Consider the following 21191-nt stretch of genomic DNA (forward strand, 5'->3'; position numbering starts at 1 on the left):
AGTACGGGAACAAAATACCTTTGCAGTCTTTCAGTGGATGAAATCCTTGTTCTTTTCGAATTTTCCCAATGGCCTGGAAATAAGTGGGGAGAGAAAGTACTGAATTGTTGACTTTTTCTTCTCCTAAGTGGAGGTTATGATATCTAGCAGCCTCTAAAGTTCTCCACAAATCTTTCGGAAGTGTTAAGCTAGTAGTCTGTGTTTTTATTGTTACTCTTGTGCAATCCATCTCAAAGGATAATTCGATGTTGTTATCGGTTACTGTTGTTTTAAATTTCAATTCCTCTTTGTTGGGAGCGAAATCTAAATCAGAATGAAGTGTCGACAGAAAAGATGTTGAAGGAAGTAAAGGAAGTATTGGAGTATTTTGCATTTTTTAGACCACTGATGTTCAACTGAGTCAAAACACAAAATGATCAGAGTCTCTCAATCTTAACTCATTTCAAAATAAATTATACAAATGATATGATTGGATAAAAAATTTTAGAAATTTGTTTTTTTTTTGAAATAGTAAAAGAAACTTATGAAAAAAAACTCAGTAAAACAACAATTTTTTTTTCAAAAAAAATTAATGTAAAACTTTTACATAAAAAACTTCAAAAATTGAAAATTGGAAAAATAGAAAAGTAAAAAAAATCAAAATCTGCATTTTTTGTTAAAAAGCTTATGTAAAAAACGACATTTTTGAAGCAATTATGTTTTAAGAAGAACGATTTTTTTACAAAAAAAATAAAAAAATTTACATAAAAAAACTTCAAAACCTGAAAAACAGAAAAAAACATCAAAATCTGCATTTTTTGTTATAAACCTTATGTAAAAAACGACATTTTTCAAAAAAAATTCTAAGTAAATTAACATTTTTATCAAAAAAATATTTTTAAATTAAACTTAAAAATTCGAAAAAAAAATGAAAACTATTTTTTTGGAAAACCAACAAATGGAAAAAAAAGAAAATTTCAAATTATGCTTTTTTCATCAAAAACCTTATGTAAAAACCGACATTTTTCAAAAAAAATTTCTAAGTGAATTAACCTTTTTATCAATAAAAATTTTTTTTAACTAATCACAAAAATTCGAATAAAAATCTTTTTTTTTCGAAAACTAACAAATGGAAAGAAAAGAAAACATCAAATTATGCTTGTTTATTGAAAAAGCTTGTGCACCTGCTGGATCTATCCGATAAAAGAATTGTTTCCTGGACACAAAAAAAGGTTAATTAGACAAGATTAGCTGAAGTGCATTAGAGCGGATGCATTTCCCTGGGGTAATTAAGATAATTAGGGGATAACATAGGTACATCCTTGTACCCCCCCCCCCCACCTTTGCTAAGCCTATACTACTCAGGTCGGTGGTACCTATATTTACTAAAAATTTTTACCCGAAGACGTTTTGACCACCACTTCCCGAGTTATGACGTTCGGAATTTTGGTGTCATGCGGGAAGTCGACGAAAAGAGTGCGGTCATTGCTAGTTTTCTTCTGGGATTTAGGTGGTAAATATTTGTGGGTTGTTGCAACTACGGAAGAACCTCCAGTGACAATAATTATTTTTTATCAATTTGACCACGCATCTTGGATGGCTGACCCCTTTTGGGGAGTTTTGTTTTTTGACTGCGCACGGCGAATTGCATGGAATGATGGGAAAAGCACTCCATACCTTATTTTAGCTTTAGGGGGCATGAATTAGTGAAGTACACATACATGAAGAACAAGGTGAAAAAATCGGCTTGACGCCAAAAATGCCTGCGCAAATAAAGCGACAAGGATAGCGGATTCTGACGTTGATCTCTTGGTTTAGTGAAGAGAATTCCTCCTACGGATGTGTCAATTAGTTTAAATGATTTTAATCAAGATAAGATAATGATAACCGAGATAGAAAAAGGTTTAATGGTTTAATCAGGGTATCAAGATTAAAAGAACAGAGTTCGAAAGCAGCTGGTTTAGTGGGACTAAACTTCTGAAGTTGCAAGACCAGTGAGTGCTGTGAGCAACTTAGAAAATTCAAGTGAATCACGAGAAAAATTTGTGGATAATCCAAATTATTCGCAATTATTTTGTTCTAAAGTTGTTAGTTTCTTGAGTGTTGTTTTAATTACTACTATGGGACAGAAATCTGTATCGTTGCTCTTCAATCAATTAACGTGTTTTGGACAAAGCGTTTTTAACAGCCTGCGAGAGTGGGCGAGGGGAAATTTCAGAGAAGAGACAAGGTAGCGCTTGCTTCACCATTTTCTTTTATACCTCCGGTTTGTTCTAAGTAAGATTGATCGATCTTCTGGGCGACAGATTCCCCTCACTGTTAGCCTAGTTAGAAATTCAGAAGACGACAGCTATGCCATCTTTAGTTACACTACATAACTTATTAATTTGCTCACATAGGCTTTATGAAAACATAATGTTCACGACAAACGGAAACCGATTCGGTTCCTGCTTCTTCGTCTATCATTGTTGTCTCGCAATTCAGGAGGTCGATGTTGGCATATTTAGAAGATGCCTCTCTATGTCTGGATCAAGGGACAAAGCTGAGTGAGATAGGCCCCAGAAACGGGCGGGCTTTAGACTTTGGGGAGCTCCTCTTGCCCTGGTAAACAACCAGCCCAGGTGAGAGTGGCATCCATTGCAAGAGGCAGGAGTCCATGCATACCCGGGGAACCAGCTAAAACATATGTGCAGTTGAAAACAAAGCACTTAAAGTTTAATGGGCATATAACTTTTAGACCACCAGGCGCATGTACTATTTTTTACATAGTAACGTGCTATATAGCAACACAAATTGTTATTGGGGGGGGGGGGGGGGGGGGCATAAAAAACACTGGGGTGCCGAAACAGAATAGATCCCAAAAAAGTATAGTTGTCGTTAATGCCCCCCTGGATATACCTGCGATTAAGTTAGAAAGCTAATGAACGGTTGGGGTTGGTACCATTGTCATCAACTCCCAAGACATCTAAATGCTCCGTTATCCGTTTCTCCTGAGGGACATTAGGCGATACCTAGTGTTCTCAATTATAGCCAGCCTGATATACAAAATTAGAGAGAATTAAAGTACTCGAGCATCGGTGGTTCAGTGGTAGAATTGTCGCCTGCCACGCGATAGACCCGGGTTCGATTCCCGGCCGATGCAACCTTTTCAACTTATAAATGTGTCATCAAAAACAATCAATTGTTTTTTAAATGTTTTAAAAAATCTGTAAATAACCAGCTTTCCCCGCATCTTTCACCTCCAGCTTGTGCACTGCTCGCTCGTTAACGCACCGTAAATGATTCTGTGGGAGGGTTATGGGGCATGAGGGGAGAAGTTCACTATCCCGTATGCATAAACCAACATCAGAGAACGATTCGGTCCTATTCAATCCAGTTTAATGGCATATAACTTTCTTGAGGGGGAGGGGGAGGGGAGGGTGAGGGGAGGGGAGGGTGAGGGAGAGGGGGGTTGGGTTGGTTCCAAAGTATATCGTAAGCTTCCATCTTTTAATTTAGTTCGCCAACAGACGTCCTTATAAATATTTGGATCTTTTCCGTTTGTGCCCCCCCAGCTTAGTGGGTGCATATTATTTGCAACCCCCAGATGCACGTGCAATATTTTTACATAATGATTTACTATGTAATGACACGTGCTCTGTAACTGGGGGGAGCATAACGTACTGGGGGGGGGGGGGGGGGGGGCACAAACGGAAAAGATCCAAATATTTATAGGATCGATCTGTTCTGTTTCGTCACGTCGGATTCGGATGTCAATCTTGCAAGATTATGCACAATCTTGCAAGATTCTTAAATGGGGAAGACCCAAAAAGATTAACATCCGGTTTCGATCAGGTATGACATCTTATCAGTTAAGTTACTTACAGTTACTCACAAATATGTATTAAAAAATTAACAGGCGCCTGGGGGTGAAAAAGTTTTATGCCCACTAAGCTGAGAGGAAACAGAATATACCCCATTTATTTGAGCGTGCCATTGGTAGGTGGGACAGTATTTGATAAAAAGGACTACAGAAGAAATGTAGTATAAGGTTAGTCATTGATTGTGTTCTTCGAGCAAACCAACTCAAGGCAGGATGGCCGAGCGGTCTAAGGCGCTGCGTTAAGGCCGCAGTATCTTCGGATGCGTGGGTTCGAATCCCACTCCTGTCAATACTTTTATTTTATTTTGTAAAAGGCTAAAAAACTCAGCCATTCACCTGTTTTCAGTTTGAGGCCTTCCCACACAGTTGACTTTGCCCGATATTTTATTCAAAGTCAAGGTCTCGTAGATGACACCTCCCGGATTCACGTAGCTGGCCAGGGCGCCAGTATTTGACATGACTATAACCTCTGACACACTCGCCAGTTTAGCAGAACATATGGAACAGAAGAGATACTCCGATCGCCTCAAAAACTCAAGCTCTAATTTCAGACGATGAAGGGCACAGCTGCAATCTAACAATTTAAGCTTGACTCGATTTGATAACGGAAGAAAGCTTGCAACCAGGAAAGAGAAATCGCTCGGATCCTCCACCAGCTTCGCCATTCCACTTTCGTTTTTAAATAACTGTCTAAGAATGGTCCTAATTTGATACATGATAGAGTAGACATTATTTGATTCGATCGTCCAACTTGGCAGGCGAACAGCACCATAGTAGTATTGTTGACACTTCGAAGGTCGCGACCTTGAGAACTCAAATTGCAATGCACTAAATTTGTCGATATCCCGAAACAGATTGTAGTGCAAGTTATTGTCTGGTAAAATTTGAATTTTCAAAGATCTCACACCATCACCTTCATGTGAGCTCATGAAGTCTAAGATCCTGCATCTCTGTCGAGCTTCCGCAATAACTTTGAAGTTATCCTCATCATCTTCCGCGGACATTACGACTTCAGCTACAACCGCAATTTTTCCGACCGAGTCAGCGGGGTGGAAACTTCTGACCAGGCTGCGATCGGGTAGTGGGAGTATGACGAATGTTTTGTCACCTGAGAGCACTCGGCGGAGTAGTGCTACGTCTCTCTGTCTGTTGAAGTACATTGGCATTGACTGTTTCGGAAGGAGCACGTGGGAGACTTGACGCATGAAAGGTAGCACCAACACGTCCTTTTCCTCGTGTACTGTACGTCCCGCTATAACCTTAAAAACAATAACATTGCCCAGCTCAATTAATTGAGATCATTTTCTCAAATTGAAATAGCAAAAAAATTGACAATCATTCAATTTGCTCCATCGAATTAAAACTTTTTACATTTCCCATTAAACACCCCCCTTTTAGTGGGTCTAGAATCTTTTGACCCTCCAATTATAATATCGCTGCCTTCCTCGTTGATTTCTACTATTCCATAGGTTAAAAACTTTACAATGGTTCTAGAAAACGTTAGCTGCTAGATTGCCAGAGAATAGCTGCGACAGCTTTGTAGAGCTTTAGTCTAAAAACACCAATGAAACAAATGCGACGACCTAAGAGAAACCTCAGCGAAAAAAAAACAGATTTTGTTTTAGTCTCTTCAATTGATTTAGACTAATGTACCGTAAAACTTCCCCGAAATAATCTCAAAAAAGGTTATTTTGTTTCCCCACCAGTTACAGGAGATAACAATATTTGACTCCTATTATTATAGTGAGCAAATCTCAATTGGAGAGGAGGTAAGTATTTACACGAAAGAACAACAAACTCGCTCCAATAAGTGTGAACAACGACGTCACTCACGCAGTGGAAAAATTGCATGAAAATGAATATCAGCCGATTTGAAGTGAACTTGACGTCACAAGTCGTAAAAAAAACGGACGTAAAAATACAGCCAGAAGAGACCGCAATTGTCACGAAGCAAAACCTGACTTCAGGCACAGCCAATCTATTTAAAAATATATTTACTTCATTAATACTCAATTAGCCAAACAAAAAACAAAAATGAAGGATAAACAAAACCTGACTTTATTTCTCCACAAGTTTCGACTCCAAAACAATTATTCTGAACTACAGGTAAGATACTATCTATTTCTACACAATTGATGACATACAATATTGTGCACGAAAGAGAACAAGCAGAACACAGATTAAATTAAAGAAGAGGACAAGGAAAATAAATAGTTCAGAATCTGGAAAACAGAATCAGAATTAAATTCTGGAAAACTATAAAAAGTGCGATATCCCAACAAATTTTCCCAAGACCTTTATACACAGTTTCTGTTTGAGCAGAGACCAAACACAAGGCATATGACACATTAAACGCTAATGAAAACCCAAAAAGGCAAAAAAAAAGAAAATCCAAATGAAAAACAAAATGTTTCAGAAAAAATCTGGCCCATCAAATGATCTCTCACAAACAAAGCCTGTAGATTTATTCTAAACTTAAACCTTCGCCACAGAAATTTATAAAAGCACAGTCACCAAAAGAAAGGGGAACAAAACCTCAAAATTAGATAAAAGAAATAGGTCAGAATTTGACTTAATTCAATCATTTTCTAAAAAAGTTTCGAAAATTAAATCAGATGACATAAACACGCTAACGAAACTATGGAAGATTATTTTCAGCAAAAACCTACCAGAATGCTCGAAGTTAGCGAACAATATGAAAAAAGTCAAAAAGCGTCAAACGGAGAATGACAAAATGGCTCAAAATTGCATCTTAAGTCTTTAAATAAGTGTCATAATTATTAGATAAAATTGTCAAAAATGCTACCAAAGTTTTTTGAAAAAATTCTTGAAGCGCAAAACTTATAGAGTTGAATCTAAACGAACTTCCCGGCTTAACGAAAACTTGTCACACCTATTTCCCATTTCTATAAAATGCGACATGGAAAGAAAACAACTGTTCTCTCTCTCTCTCTCTCTGTGGTTCAATTCTATTTAGCAAGTCGACCTAATACTTAGTTCCACGAGCAGTATTGACTTTTACATGTTTTTAATATCCAAAAAATTATCGAAAAGACGCTCCATCAATATTGCTTAGTTGTGCAAAAGTTGTACAAAATATCGAGAAACGGGTTACGGGAGCTCTGCCCAGCCATCGCAGCTGCTGAAAAACGCACTAAATTAAGTGCCATCTATTAAACTTAATGTTCATAATTTAAGTTTCTTTGCGTTAAGTTCAAGAAGCAGTTTTTCTCAACAAGTATGCCACAACACGCAAATTCAATTTCTTACTGGTTGAAAACACCGAACAAATCGCCGCTTCGAAGTGCATTGAAATTTCACATCAAAAACCGGCGGAGTAGACCAAAAAAACTGCGATTAGCTCATTTTGAGCTTCAGCAATTGCTTCCCGGCCATTAATCCCTAAATAATTCAAAACTGATAAGTCTAAGAAGACTCCTGTTTCTATATAAATTGATCACTGCTGGATTCGAACCAGCATTTGTTCAATAGCAAGTTGTGTGCGCCACACCATCATCATCTTTTGCTCTCAAATCTCTTCTTGTCCGTTTTACGTGCGATTAAGCTTTTAACCTTCAAACATTTGCGCTTCAAACTCGAACATGGCTTACATGATTCTGTAAATGTCCATTGCGTCCCTGGCTTATTTAGACAAGTTTCCGTTCAACAGAGACAGCTCATATTCCAAACTAATTCAAGTTCATTTTAATTTTCATTAGCTATTGTGTGTTAAAAAATAACTCACGGAGAGCCATTAAGTGACAAAATGAATGAATGGACCTATGGATAAACGGGACAAGCATTAAGTGGGTGGGGTGTTAAACTATAAGAACCGCCACTCAAACCATGAATTTATGTCTCTTAACCAGTTGCGGTATATCATATACTTCGAGGCGTAGTGAGCCGTACGGTTCCAAGAAAACTTAATACCCTCCAAATTTACCTGCGTCTCCCGTTTTTGCGGATTAAAAGTCAAATGGTTAGATAAAAAAATGATCAGACGAAAAGTCGGTAGTATGAAAAGTTTCGTAAAAGATCAGCACGACAAATATAATTAATACAAGCTTCGTTTCAGTGCAAAATGTGTTTTCCTGCAAATCGAATAGGAAGAAACAGCTTACTGGTAAATCTGTCAAGACACATTAGACAACTATTGAATTAATTTTATGACACCAAAACTTTGGCAAAAACTGTTTTTGCCTTATAATTTTTGAAGCATTTGACCCCAATTTTGCAAATAATAGAAAGCTGCAAAAAGCTGAACTTCAACTCTAACTTTAGGGCTTACTCTTCCAAGAAATTTTCATGTTTTGACCACGTGTTTATAAAATCATACTTTCTTGAGATCTGTGAGCCAAAGTGTGGCAGAAATGAGCAAACTTCTAGGACAGAAACCTTAAAGCAAGATTCTTGGAAGCAAGGCTACTACTTGCTACTTGGAAGGAAGTTTCTTCGTTTATTTTGCAAGCACACTGAATATTGACGCTTTTTACCAGAACAACTAATGAAGCTTCAAATTGTCGGCTATTCAAAGTACGAATTTTGTAAGAGAAAAAACGAGGGAAGTGCTAACGAAGAAACAAATAGCTCAATCTGAGATCCGATCTTGGGTTTAAATAAGTTAGAATCTAGTTCTGAAAATCTCAGCCAAGCTCAAACTGACGCAAGCACCCTCATCTCTGGGCTATAATTGCCTTAGGCGTCCCATAACTATATTCTAACATATAATTAGATTTCAGCAACGAGCGAGCATTAGATTTAAAGCACCAGATTTTAGCTACTAGAAATGCAACAACTTCTGTTGTTTTAAAATCTACGATCAAAGTTAGGGAACAGACCAAAACCCATATAAAGACGCACTTCATACCATACCAGATCGCACTCACTAAGACGAGCTTATTTTAGAGAGCACATTACAAGCAACAAAAAGGCAAAATTCATCAAAATAATGATCCTTTACCTCCATGTCATCCCCAAGGTACTGGTGCCTCTCTGGAAGACTCCGATCAAAATTCATGTTTTGGATCTGATCTACAGACAACCCAGGAACATTTGCATCGTCAATCTCTCGCACCCTCTCCCCAGAGCGGCGGAATGCACGGCGTCGGATGTAGTTGAAGAGGTTTTGCAGCCCCATGTTGCGACGACGTTGATCGACGTAGTAATTGGCACCAGTTCCAGTTAAGAGTCTTAATTCACCGGTATCGTCCGTGGCCAAGACTCCTACTCCTTGATTGTCGTCCCATCGGTCTAAATTTGCGAGCTGAAAAATATGAAGCAATTTAATACAATTTAAAAAATAAAATTCAATTTTCAAACTGTTTTTATGCCGAAACTTTGAAGTCCCATCAATGAAATTATCAGCAGCATCGATGTAAAAATTGTCTAATGAAGACTCGAAACCATAAGAAACCGTCATTAAGCGCCAAAATTATATGCGCAAATGGCTGTATTTGGCCGAAGTCGATACGAACGCCATCACAGCATCAGTTCCTGTAACCGAGTATTTAACAAAAATTAACGTACTCAGTGGGTTAACCAATTGTAGGCATATGTCGAGCAACACATAGAAACTCCTACTACATAGAACGAAAAAATTTAACATGACCGATTGTTCAATGAATTTTCTCCGGAATGGTAGTAGTTTTTGGCTCAAAAGTATACCCACCAATTACTTTATTATTATTGGTTTAAGCACCACTTAAAATCTCAACAGTGCCGAAAAATTAAAACAGATAGGTTTTGAGATGAATTTTCGCATGAACAAAATGTTAGATGTCAGATGGTATGTTTTAACTAAAAACCTGATTCCACTCAACAGCAACGGCATGCGAGAACGAACTTTTTCAAAATTAGAACGAAATTTGGGCACAAGTAAATTTTAAATATATTGAGATCTTGTAAACCTCGTGTTTCGTTTAATTAGTTCCGATAAATAAAGCGTCAGTTTGACAGGCAGATGTACGAAGCGATGCTCATACAATAAAATTTGAAAAAGAAAACGTTGCTTAATTGGCAATCAGTATAGGTGCGTCAGGTACAATAAGGTTGGCGTAAAAGGTGACAATCGAACGATCAAACGCGCAGCAGAGTTCAGCATTCGATGAAGCTCTGCTAACAAAAAGTTATGGCAGACCATAATGAAGCGAAATACCAATTACCAAAAACAAATGCCATTCAATAAAACAAAACCGACTGACGTCGGGCAAATTGCTCTCAAACGACTGGCGAGCGGTTTGCTTCGGTACTAGCCAGCTTGAGCTTAACCAGACTAGCATTACGGGGTTTGGTAGAGTGGAGTGGGGGTCTTAATGAAGGGGGCGCTGACGGGGGGAGGGGTGAAATTTAAACATAATTAGTAAAGTCAAAAGCCTCAGATGAAAAATCATTCAAACAGAAAATCACAAAGACCAAGGAAATCCCATAATTGCCACCAATTTTGCTTTAGAGTTATTAAAAACATCCAGTAAAATGACCGGGAAAATCTTACTGGACATGCTTAACAGTAACAAACTGGACACCAATTTGTTAACAACAGTAAAATACTCAGCAACTAAAATTGTTTACTAATGCATCGCCTGGTCGGAGTTGAACTAAAAACTAAGAAAATCAGAAACAGGAAAAATTACGAAATAAGCATAGTTGAATGGAAACGGAGGATTTTCCTCAAATTTGTATTCTTTTTCTAAATTAACGATGACGACATTAACAAAAAGTAAATTAACATGTCCCGATGCTACAATCCGATGTAACAATCCTACAAGAAAAATCGTTCACTCCCTTTAATCACGTTTGGACAAAGTAAACACAAAATAAAGGCCAGAAGCTGATTAAAAAGTCAAAATCCTTAACAAATTATTAACGCTAAAATTTATCACGAAAAGCCTACTAACGACCAATAATAGATAAAACGCCTATAATACATCTTGACGAATCACACTGTAGCTTAATGAAACAAACACATTGAATGAAAAAATTTGGTTAAAACAAACTAAAGAATGCCCCACATGAACAAATAATTTCCCTAACAGATTCACGTGCCATTTTTTCACGTGGAACTCCTTTTTTCAAACACAAACCGTCAAAACCGATAAAACTCTGAAGAATTTCATTCTAGCCTGTTTCAGGGCGTGGGGTGTTTATAGCCTGTTTCAGTGTGTGTGTGTGTGGGGGGGGGTTTGTTCAAAGTCAGATTTCTTTACAGCTTTATTAGACAATTGTAAGGATTTTAGAAGTAGAAAATGAAAACTCGGCGCACTTTTGATTACACTTTCAGTTGTAAACTACCAAGGATTAAGTTACCGGCTTAAATTCTGGATGTGAGCACTCTTGATCATGCAAAAATCAAGAAGTCAAGCGTGACAAAGCGACCCGAAAAGTCAAATCACTCAAGTGAGCCAAACAATATCCTAGGATGAAACTGTCAAGCGAAAATCTGACGAAAACACAAACCTTTACAAAAACGTTTCAAACTTTGTTGGAGAGCATTTAAATGTCATTGATAAGGTTGAAACTACATTATTATAATCAACTAGGAACTGACAAAAAATCAATGGTCTCCAGTTTTTAGTCGCTTCTTCAGTTTATAGCATTCCAACAAGTCTTAATATGGAGTTGGTTTTAAGGGCAACTAGAACGTACAGATGTCCGTTGTTTAAAGAAAATCAACCATTGATTGTAAAAATAAAAAGAAGTAGGGGGCCAAAATCTCAAATCAATGGCATTAAGGACGTTCGTAGTCATTTCTTCTAAGCTAATACATGTATCGAATTCGAGGGCTTTTTCTCTATCAAGACAATTACTAAAATGCTTGCAACTAACTCTCCCGATCATATTGTAGTGAGCCTCACAAAAGAGCAGCGGACAGCTAAAATCTTTTTTAAGCTGGTGCAAATTCATGCGAAAGATTTCTGTGAGACTGGTAACTCCAATATCCCGAGGCCACCCGCCAACAAAAAGTAAAACTTTTTTTACTCCGCACTACGTTACTCAAAACTTAATCCCGACGTGACCTGTAGTTGGTCCATTAAATGTCGCTTCGCTTTTTGCCGTTCCTAATTTAGTATTTATTTTTTTCTTAGATAAAATAGCATAAGATAATTTTTTTTGTTTTTTCATCTGCATAGATCTTTCTGCTGTGTTGTAATAAAATCCATCATTTGGTCAATTGACGTCTTTTCCTACTATGCCAAAAAATAGATGACAAATAATTCAAAGCCATTAAACGAAAAAGAAGAGCAATAATACATTTCAAATATTCCAAAGCCTTTCAAAAACTTTTCCAAGAGCTCCGAACGCAGATTTAACATTTGAAGTCTGTCACATACCGCCAAATACGAGGAGGGGCTCGTTTAGGTTGAGAGGTAGAACGGGTCTAAAAAAATTGCTAACATTTGATTTAAAAAAAATCGATCTAGAACAGGGCAACTAGAACAGAAAGATGTCCGTTATTTGAAGAATATCAAGCCTGGATTGTAAAAACCAAAAAAAGTTGGGGTCAAAATCTCAAATCAATGGCATTACGGAGGACGTTCGAAGTCATTTCTTCTAAGCTAATACTTGTATCGAATTCGAGGGCTTTTTCTCTATCACGACAATTTCTAAAATGTTTGCAACTAACTCTCCCGATCATATTGCAGTGAGCCCCACAAAAGAGCAGCGCACAGCTAAAATTTTTTTAAAGCTGGTGCAAATTTATGCGAAAGATTTCAGTGAGACTGGTAACTCCAATATCATGAGGCCACCCGCCAACCAGAAGTTTTACTAAAACCTTTTTACTCCGCACTACGTTTCTCAAAATTTTATCCCGACGTGATCTGTAGTTGGTCCATTAAATGTCGCTGCGCTTTTCGCCGTTCCTAATTTAGTATTTATTTTTTTCTTAGATAAAATCGCATAAGATTTATTTTTTTGTTTTTTCATATTCATAGATGTTTCTCTGTGTTGTAATAAAATCCATCATTTGGTCAATTGACGTCTTTTCCCACTAAGCTAAAAAATTAGATGACAAATAATTCAAAGCCATTAAACGACAAAGAAGAGCAATAATACAATTCAAATATTTTATAGCCTTTCAAAAACTTTTTCACAAACTCCGAACTCAGATTTAACATTTAACGTCTGTCACATACCGCCAAATACGAGGAGGTGCTCGTTTAGGTTGAGAGGTAGAACGGGTCTAAAAAAACTGCTAACAATTGATTTAAAAAAATCGATCTAGAACAGGCAACTAGAACAGAAAGATGTCCGTTATTTCAAGAAAACCAAGCCTCGATTGAAAAACCAAAAATGTTGGGGTCAAAATCTCAAATCAATGGCATTACGGAGGACGTTCGGAGTCATTTCTTCTAAACTAATACATGTATCGAATTCGAGGGCTTTTTCTCTATCAAGACAATTTCTAAAATACTTGCAACTAACTCTCCCGATCATATTGTAGTGAGCCCCACAAAAGAGCAGCGGACAGCTAAAATCTTTTTTAAGCTGGTGAAAATTTATGCGAAAGATTTCAGTGAGACTGTTAACTCCAATATCCTGAGGCCACCCGCCAACCAGAAGTTTTACTGAAAACTTTTTTTACTCCGCACTACGTTTCTCAAAGTTTTATCCCGACGTAATCTGTAGTTGGTCTATTAAATGTCGCTGTGCTTTTTGCCGTTCTTAATTTAGTATTTATTTTTTTTCTTAGATAAAATAGCATAAGATTTATTTTTTTGCTTTTTCATATGCATAGATCTTTCTGCTGTGTTGAAATAAAATCTATCATTTGGTCAATTGACGTCTTTTCCTACAAAGCTAAAAAATTAGATGACAAATAATTCAAAGCCATTAAACGAAAAAGAAGAGCAATAATACATTTCGAATATTGCAAAGCCTTTCAAAAACTTTTTCACGAGCTCCGAACTCAGATTTAACATTTGAAGTCTGTCACATACCGCCAAATACGAGGAGGGGTTCGTTTAGGTTGAGAGGTAGAACGGGTTTAAAAAAACTGCTAACATTTGATTAAAAAAATTGATCTAGAACAGGGCAACTAGAACAGAAAGATGTCCGTTATTTGAAGAATATCAAGCCTCGATTGTAAAAACCAAAAAAGTCGGGGAAAAAATCTCAAATCAATGGTATTACGGAGGACGTTCGAAGTCATTTCTTCTGAGCTAATACTTGTATCGAATTCGAGGGCTTTTTCTCTATCAAGACAATTTCTAAAATGCTTGCAAATAACTCTCCCGATCATATTGTAGTGAGCCCCACAAAAGAGCAGCGGACAGCTAAAATCTTTTTTAAGCTGGTGCAAATTCATGCGAAAGATTTCAGTGAGACTGGTAACTCCAATATACTGAGGCCATCCGCCCACCAGAAGTTTTACTGAAAACTTTTTTACTCTGCACTACGTTACTCAAAGTTTAATCCCGACGTGACCTGTAGTTGGTCCATTAAATGTCGCTGTGCTTTTTGCCGTTCTTAATTTCGTATTTATTTTTTCTTAGATGTAATAGCATAAGATTTATTTTCTTTGTTTTTTCATATGCATAGATCTTTCTGCTGTGTTGTATTAAAATCTACCATTTGGTCAATTGACGTCTTTTCCTACTAAGCTAAAAAAAATTAGATGACAAATAATTCAAGCCATTAAACGAAAAAGAAGAGCAATAATACATTTCAAATATTCCAAAGCCTTTCAAAAACTTTTTCACGAGCTCCGAACTCAGATTTAACATTTGAAGTCTGTCACATACCGCCAAATACGAGGAGGGGCTCGTTTAGGTTGAGAGGTAGAACGGGTCTAAAAAAACTGCTAACATTTGATTAAAAAAATCGATCTAGAACAGGGCAACTAGAACAGAAAGATGTCCGTTATTTGAAGAATATCAAGCCTCGATTGTAAAAACCAAAAAAAGTAGGGGAAAAAATCTCAAATCAATGGTATTACGGAGGACGTTCGAAGTCATTTCTTCTAAGCTAATACTTGTATCGAATTCGAGGGCTTTTTCTCTATCAAGACAATTTCTAAAATGCTTGCAACTAACTCTCCCGATCATATTGTAGTGAGCCCCACAAAAGAGCAGCGGACAGCTAAAATCTTTTTTAAGCTGGTGCAAATTCATGCGAAAGATTTCAGTGAGACTGGTAACTCCAATATACTGAGGCCATCCGCCCACCAGAAGTTTTACTGAAAACTTTTTTACTCTGCACTACGTTACTCAAAGTTTAATCCCGACGTGACCTGTAGTTGGTCCATTAAATGTCGCTGTGCTTTTTGCCGTTCTTAATTTTGTATTTATTTTTTCTTAGATGTAATAGCATAAGATTTATTTTCTTTGTTTTTTCATATGCATAGATCTTTCTGCTGTGTTGTAATAAAATCCACCATTTGGTCAATTGACGTCTTTTCCTACTAAGCTAAAAAAAATTAGATGACAAATAATTCAAAGCCATTAAACGAAAAAGAAGAGCAATAATACATTTCAAATATTCCAAAGCCTTTCAAAAACTTTTTCACGAGCTCCGAACTCAGATTTAACATTTAGTCTGTCACATACCGCCAAATACGAGGAGGGGCTCGTTTAGGTTGAGAGGTAGAACGGGTCTAAAAAAACTGCTAACATTTGATTAAAAAAATCGATCTAGAACAGGGCAACTAGAACAGAAAGATGTCCGTTATTTGAAGAATATCAAGCCTCGATTGTAAAAACCAAAAAAAGTAGGGGAAAAAATCTCAAATCAATGGTATTACGGAGGACGTTCGAAGTCATTTCTTCTAAGCTTATACTTGTATCGAATTCGAGGGCTTTTTCTCTATCAAGACAATTTCTAAAATGCTTGCAACTAACTCTCCCGATCATATTGTAGTGAGCCCCACAAAAGAGCAGCGGACAGCTAAAATCTTTTTTAAGCTGGTGCAAATTCATGCGAAAGATTTCAGTGAGACTGGTAACTCCAATATACTGAGGCCATCCGCCCACCAGAAGTTTTACTGAAAACTTTTTTACTCTGCACTACGTTACTCAAAGTTTAATCCCGACGTGACCTGTAGTTGGTCCATTAAATGTCGCTGTGCTTTTTGCCGTTCTTAATTTCGTATTTATTTTTTCTTAGATGTAATAGCATAAGATTTATTTACTTTGTTTTTTCATATGCATAGATCTTTCTGCTGTGTTGTAATAAAATCCACCATTTGGTCAATTGACGTCTTTTCCTACTAAGCTAAAAAAAAATTAGATGACAAATAATTCAAAGCCATTAAACGAAAAAGAAGAGCAATAATACATTTCAAATATCCCAAAGCCTTTCAAAAACTTTTTCACGAGCTCCGAACTCAGATTTAACATTTGAAGTCTGTCACATACCGCCAAATACGAGGAGGGGCTCGTTTAGGTTGAGAGGTAGAACGGGTCTAAAAAAACTGCTAACATTTGATTAAAAAAATCGATCTAGAACAGGGCAACTAGAACAGAAAGATGTCCGTTATTTGAAGAATATCAAGCCTCGATTGTAAAAACCAAAAAAAGTAGGGGAAAAAATCTCAAATCAATGGTATTACGGAGGACGTTCGAAGTCATTTCTTCTAAGCTTATACTTGTATCGAATTCGAGGGCTTTTTCTCTATCAAGACAATTTCTAAAATGCTTGCAACTAACTCTCCCGATCATATTGTAGTGAGCCCCACAAAAGAGCAGCGGACAGCTAAAATCTTTTTTAAGCTGGTGCAAATTCATGCGAAAGATTTCAGTGAGACTGGTAACTCCAATATACTGAGGCCATCCGCCCACCAGAAGTTTTACTGAAAACTTTTTTACTCTGCACTACGTTACTCAAAGTTTAATCCCGACGTGACCTGTAGTTGGTCCATTAAATGTCGCTGTGCTTTTTGCCGTTCTTAATTTCGTATTTATTTTTTCTTAGATGTAATAGCATAAGATTTATTTTCTTTGTTTTTTCATATGCATAGATCTTTCTGCTGTGTTGTAATAAAATCCACCATTTGGTCAATTGACGTCTTTTCCTACTAAGCTAAAAAAAACTAGATGACAAATAATTCAAAGCCATTAAACGAAAAAGAAGAGCAATAATACATTTCAAATATTCCAAAGCCTTTCAAAAACTTTTTCACGAGCTCCGAACTCAGATTTAACATTTGAAGTCTGTCACACACCGCCAAATACGAGGAGGGGCTCGTTTAGGTTGAGAGGTAGAACGGGTCTAAAAAAACTGCTAACATTTGATTTAAAAAAACGATCTAGAACAGGGCAACTAGAACAGAAAGATGTCCGTTATTTGAAGAATATCAAGCCTCGATTGTAAAAACCAAAAAAAGTTGGGGTCAAAATCTCAAATCAATGGCATTACGGAGGAAGTTCGAAGTCATTTCTTCTAAGCTAACACTTGAATCGAATTCGAGGGCTTTTTCTCTATCAAGACAATTTCTAAAATGCTTGCAACTAATTCTCCCGATCATATTGTAGTGAGCCCCACAAAAGAGCAGCGGACAGCTAAAATATTTTTTAAGCTGGAGCAAATTTATGCGAAAGATTTCAGTGAGACTGGTAACTCCAATATCCTGAGGCCACCCGCCAACCAGAAATTTTACTGAAAACCTTTTTACTCCGCACTACGTTTCTCAAACTTTTCTCCCGACGTTATCTGTAGTTGGTCCATTAAACGTCGCTGCGCTTTTTGCCGTTCCTAATTTAGTATTTATTTTTTTCTTAGATAAAATCGCATAAGATTTATTTTTTTTTGTTTTTTCATATTCATAGATGTTTCTGCTGTGTTGTAATAAAATCCATCATTTGGTCAATTGACGTCTTTTCCTACTAAGCTAAAAAATTAGATGACAAATAATTCGAAGCCATTAAACGACAAAGAAGAGCAATAATACATTTCAAATAATTTATAGCCTTTCAAAAACTTTTTCACAAACTCCGAACTCAGATTTAACATTTGAAGTCTGTCACATACCGCCAAATACGAGGAGGGGCTCGTTTAGGTTGAGAGGTAGAACGGGTCTAAAAAAACTGCTAACATTTGATTTAAAAAATCGATCTAGAACAGGGCAACTAGAACAGAAAGATGTCCGTTATTTGAAGAAGATCAAGCCTCGATTGTAAAAACCAAAAAAAGTAGGGGAAAAAAATCTGAAATCAATGGTATTACGGAGGACGTTCGAAGTCATTTCTTCTAAGCTAATACTTGTATCGAATTCGAGGGCTTTTTCTCTATCAAGACGATTTCTAAAATGCTTGCAACTAACTCTCCCAATCATATTGTAGTGAGCCCCACAAAAGAGCAGCGGACAGCTAAAATCTTTCTTAAGCTGATGCAAATTCATGCGAAAGATTTCAGTGAGACTGGTAACTCCAATATACTGAGGCCATCCGCCAACCAGAAGTTTTACGGAAAACTTTTTTACTCCGCACTACGTTACTCAAAGTTTAATCCCGACGTGACCTGTAGTTGGTCCATTAAATGTCGCTGTGCTTTTTGCCGTTCTTAATTTAGTATTTATTTTTTCTTAGATGTAATAGCATAAGATTTATTTTCTTTGTTTTTTCATATGTATAGATCTTTCTGCTGTGTTGTAATAAAATCCATCATTTGGTCAATTGACGTCTTTTCCTACTAAGCTAAAAAAATTAGATGACAAATAATTCAAAGCCATTAAACGAAAAAGAAGAGCAATAATACATTTCAAATATTCCAAAGCCTTTCAAAAACTTTTTCACGAGCTCCGAACTCAGATTTAACATTTGAAGTCTGTCACATACCGCCAAAATATTTTATAGCCTTTCAAAAACTTTTTCGCAAACTCCGATCTCAGATTTAACATTCAAAGTCTGTCAGATACCACCAAATCCGAGGAGGGGCTCGTTTAAGTTGAGAGGCTCGTTTAAGTCGAAGTTAAAACCGTCGATCAGACAAAAAACAAACAAAAACTACCAAAAAGGACTACATTAGCTGCCCCAAACTTAGCTACAGCAATTATTGCACTCACAAAAAATTAAAAGCAATCTGAATTTTTTAAAATGCTCTTATAAGTAGATGTTATGTTATAGTCTAACTGAATTCTTTTCCCGGAACAGAAGTCATTTCCAGAATTTTCGAAAACCGTTTTTACTTACCTCATCAAACCTACGGGCAATAAAAGTTCCGGTGAAACCAGTCTTGGAGTGTATTAGACCGAAGGGCTCTAAGAGAACTTGATGTCCTTCGGGCGTTAACTCTTTATCATTTTGAGGAGGAAGGTCAAAAGGTCAGACCAAAAATCAGCCAAGCGAAAAATCGCATTAGAAAGACCACAGGACTAGTATAATTGCTGTAAACTTCACTTGACTGCAGTTTATAACTTTTCTCTAAATTCTCTAAATGTTCATGTAAAAACGCGAACGCAGACCTTTCAAACTTGAAAAACACAAATTTGGAGTTGATTGTGCAGCTTAGCAAAACAATGCATTTTTAATCTTGAGGCTGATATGGCATTTAGTTCAGTAGTCACAATCTAATCTTTGGATAAAATCAGACTTCAAGTTTTTGCAAAATTTTAAATTTTTTAGATATTGTGAAAAAGCATACTCTGAAAATATTGTACTTGAGAAAATGTTCATATGTTTTCACCTTTCTTTAATTAATCGTAATTTGCTCACCCCTTGGGCCAACTCTTTGCTTCTAAATTTTGTTTAGTTCCACTGTTCTCAAAAGTTACCAAAAAGATGTTTTGAGAAATCACTCCGTTTTGCTTTTAGATATATGATCTAAATAACTAGAAACCAATTTTGATGCCTCATTGATTAAGGCCATCCATCGTCTCAACTCATGATCGCTACACTAATCAATTCGTATACAAAAAAGTAGTTCTCTACTACTTAGAACTATTGCTTAGAAATATATATTTTTTTCAACCATAACTTTTGCCAGTTTTTGCAGCATTTTCATACACGTTTGCCAAGTGTATGAAAACCTGGTAATCGAGATAAAGATAAAACATCTGCGACAAAGAACAGGTCCAATAATAGCGCTCAGCTATCGCTGTTATTAATCAAACTTTTAAAACTCGCAATCTTACCTCTCCGTCGTCATCGTCATCTGTTGATGAATCTAGCTCGTCTCGATCTTCATTATAATCAAGAAGGTCTTCATCATCTTCTGACTGTTCCATTGTCACTATTTCTTGCTGCTCGTCTTGAACAGGTCCAATTGTATTAGAAACATCGCTCATTACATGGGATGTAGAACCCTCAGATATGAGTCCATGTTGTACGGTACCATCAGCGCTTAAAGATGGGGTGTTCTCAAGCGCATTCTCTGAATTGGATGAGTTGACAATCGTAGAACTCCAATCATCTACTGCAGTGTTAAATGTAGTTTGGCCGTTAGAAGTACTAGCGGTGGTGAAGTCATCGTCCAATCCAACGCTCCTGGCAGAACTACTATGTGGAACGTCAAGCTCGAAGAACCGATTGAAATCAATGAGAGTTTCTTGTTGGAGGTCTGTTGTTGTGAATTGGATATCAACAGAATCAGTATCTAAAAACGAATGCCGACCACTGTTTTGATCACTTTCCGATTGCTGATTAAAAGGGATAATCTCAGATACTTCCTCATTGGCACTGAAGAAGTTCTCATCCGACTCCTCGCCAGCTGACATTTTATATCATATTCTTTCTGAAACTCCTCAAGAAGAATGACTTGCTCCTTGTTGCTGTAATCTATTATGCATGATATCAGTTACAAGCAGTAGTTTAGGCTTCAAGCAATTTTTGGCGTAGGGGTTCCACTCATCGTTGACAGCTGAGCGGACTCTTCTGATTCACGTTGCAGCTTCCAGTTGAGCTGAAGGGCACAGGAACAAGTATTTTTCGTACTGTAGCTGGTATTAAAGTAAATCTAGTAAAATTTGCCGAGAATTTGTTTATTTAATTTGACCTTCGGCCTATTTAATTCTTTTACGATTACACTCAATAGCATTTTTTGTTCGATTCAAGAAATTTTTCTGTTTTTTTTTTGGTAATAGTCTTTTCAGTTTCCCATATTTCTAATTTTTGCTGCCTTGTTTTACATTTGTCGGTATCAATTTCAGGTTCGTTAATGGCAAGTTTGATGTCATATAGTATTTGGAACGGCCTCAGATTTGTTCATTTTCCTTGTCTGTGATCGCTGTCAAATTTTCCACGTACCGCTGACTAGATCGTTGTATTGTGCTTGGAAGGGATAGCACAGATAAATCAAGTCTTTTTGAAGCCACAAGGACCTTGGGGCCACAAGGATCTCGCGATAAAGTTGTTTCACTGGAGCGCAAGTTCTGCATAAACCAAAAAATAGGGTACGATCCACCCAATGAACAGAACAGTGA

General features: G+C 36.9%; 1 protein-coding gene and 2 non-coding genes across 3 annotated transcripts; 2 read left to right on the plus strand and 1 right to left on the minus strand.

Annotated features, from left to right (window-relative positions):
• Positions 1 to 1926: 1926 nt before the first annotated feature.
• LOC142337575 (protein cereblon-like) lies at positions 1927 to 20566 on the minus strand. The gene is made up of 4 exons (XM_075386904.1): positions 19905 to 20566; positions 8802 to 9104; positions 4178 to 5100; positions 1927 to 2655 (listed from the first exon to the last, which is right to left on the minus strand). The coding sequence occupies exons 1-4, from the start codon at positions 20484 to 20486 to the stop codon at positions 2460 to 2462; spliced, it is 2004 nt and encodes a 667-aa protein (XP_075243019.1). The 5' UTR covers positions 20487 to 20566; the 3' UTR covers positions 1927 to 2459.
• Trnag-gcc (transfer RNA glycine (anticodon GCC)) lies at positions 3051 to 3121 on the plus strand. The gene has a single exon. It is a non-coding gene; the product is annotated as a tRNA-Gly (tRNA).
• On the plus strand, positions 4049 to 4130 carry Trnal-aag (transfer RNA leucine (anticodon AAG)). The gene has a single exon. It is a non-coding gene; the product is annotated as a tRNA-Leu (tRNA).
• Positions 20567 to 21191: the final 625 nt, after the last annotated feature.

The sequence above is a fragment of the Convolutriloba macropyga genome, chromosome 4, assembly GCF_964194025.1.
Source record: "Convolutriloba macropyga chromosome 4, txConMacr16.3, whole genome shotgun sequence".
Lineage (NCBI taxonomy): Eukaryota > Metazoa > Xenacoelomorpha > Acoela > Convolutidae > Convolutriloba > Convolutriloba macropyga.

Coding starts and splice junctions, on each gene's coding strand:
- LOC142337575 (XM_075386904.1), bottom strand. CDS start 20,486: ATGTCAGCTGGCGAGGAGTCGGATGAGAACTTCTTCAGTGCCAATGAG. Junction 5,101..8,801: donor ACCTTGGGGATGACATGGAG/GTAAAGGATCAT, acceptor ATTGTTTTTAAG/GTTATAGCGGGACGTACAGT. Junction 2,656..4,177: donor AGGCCTCAAACTGAAAACAG/GTGAATGGCTGA, acceptor CATATGTTTTAG/CTGGTTCCCCGGGTATGCAT.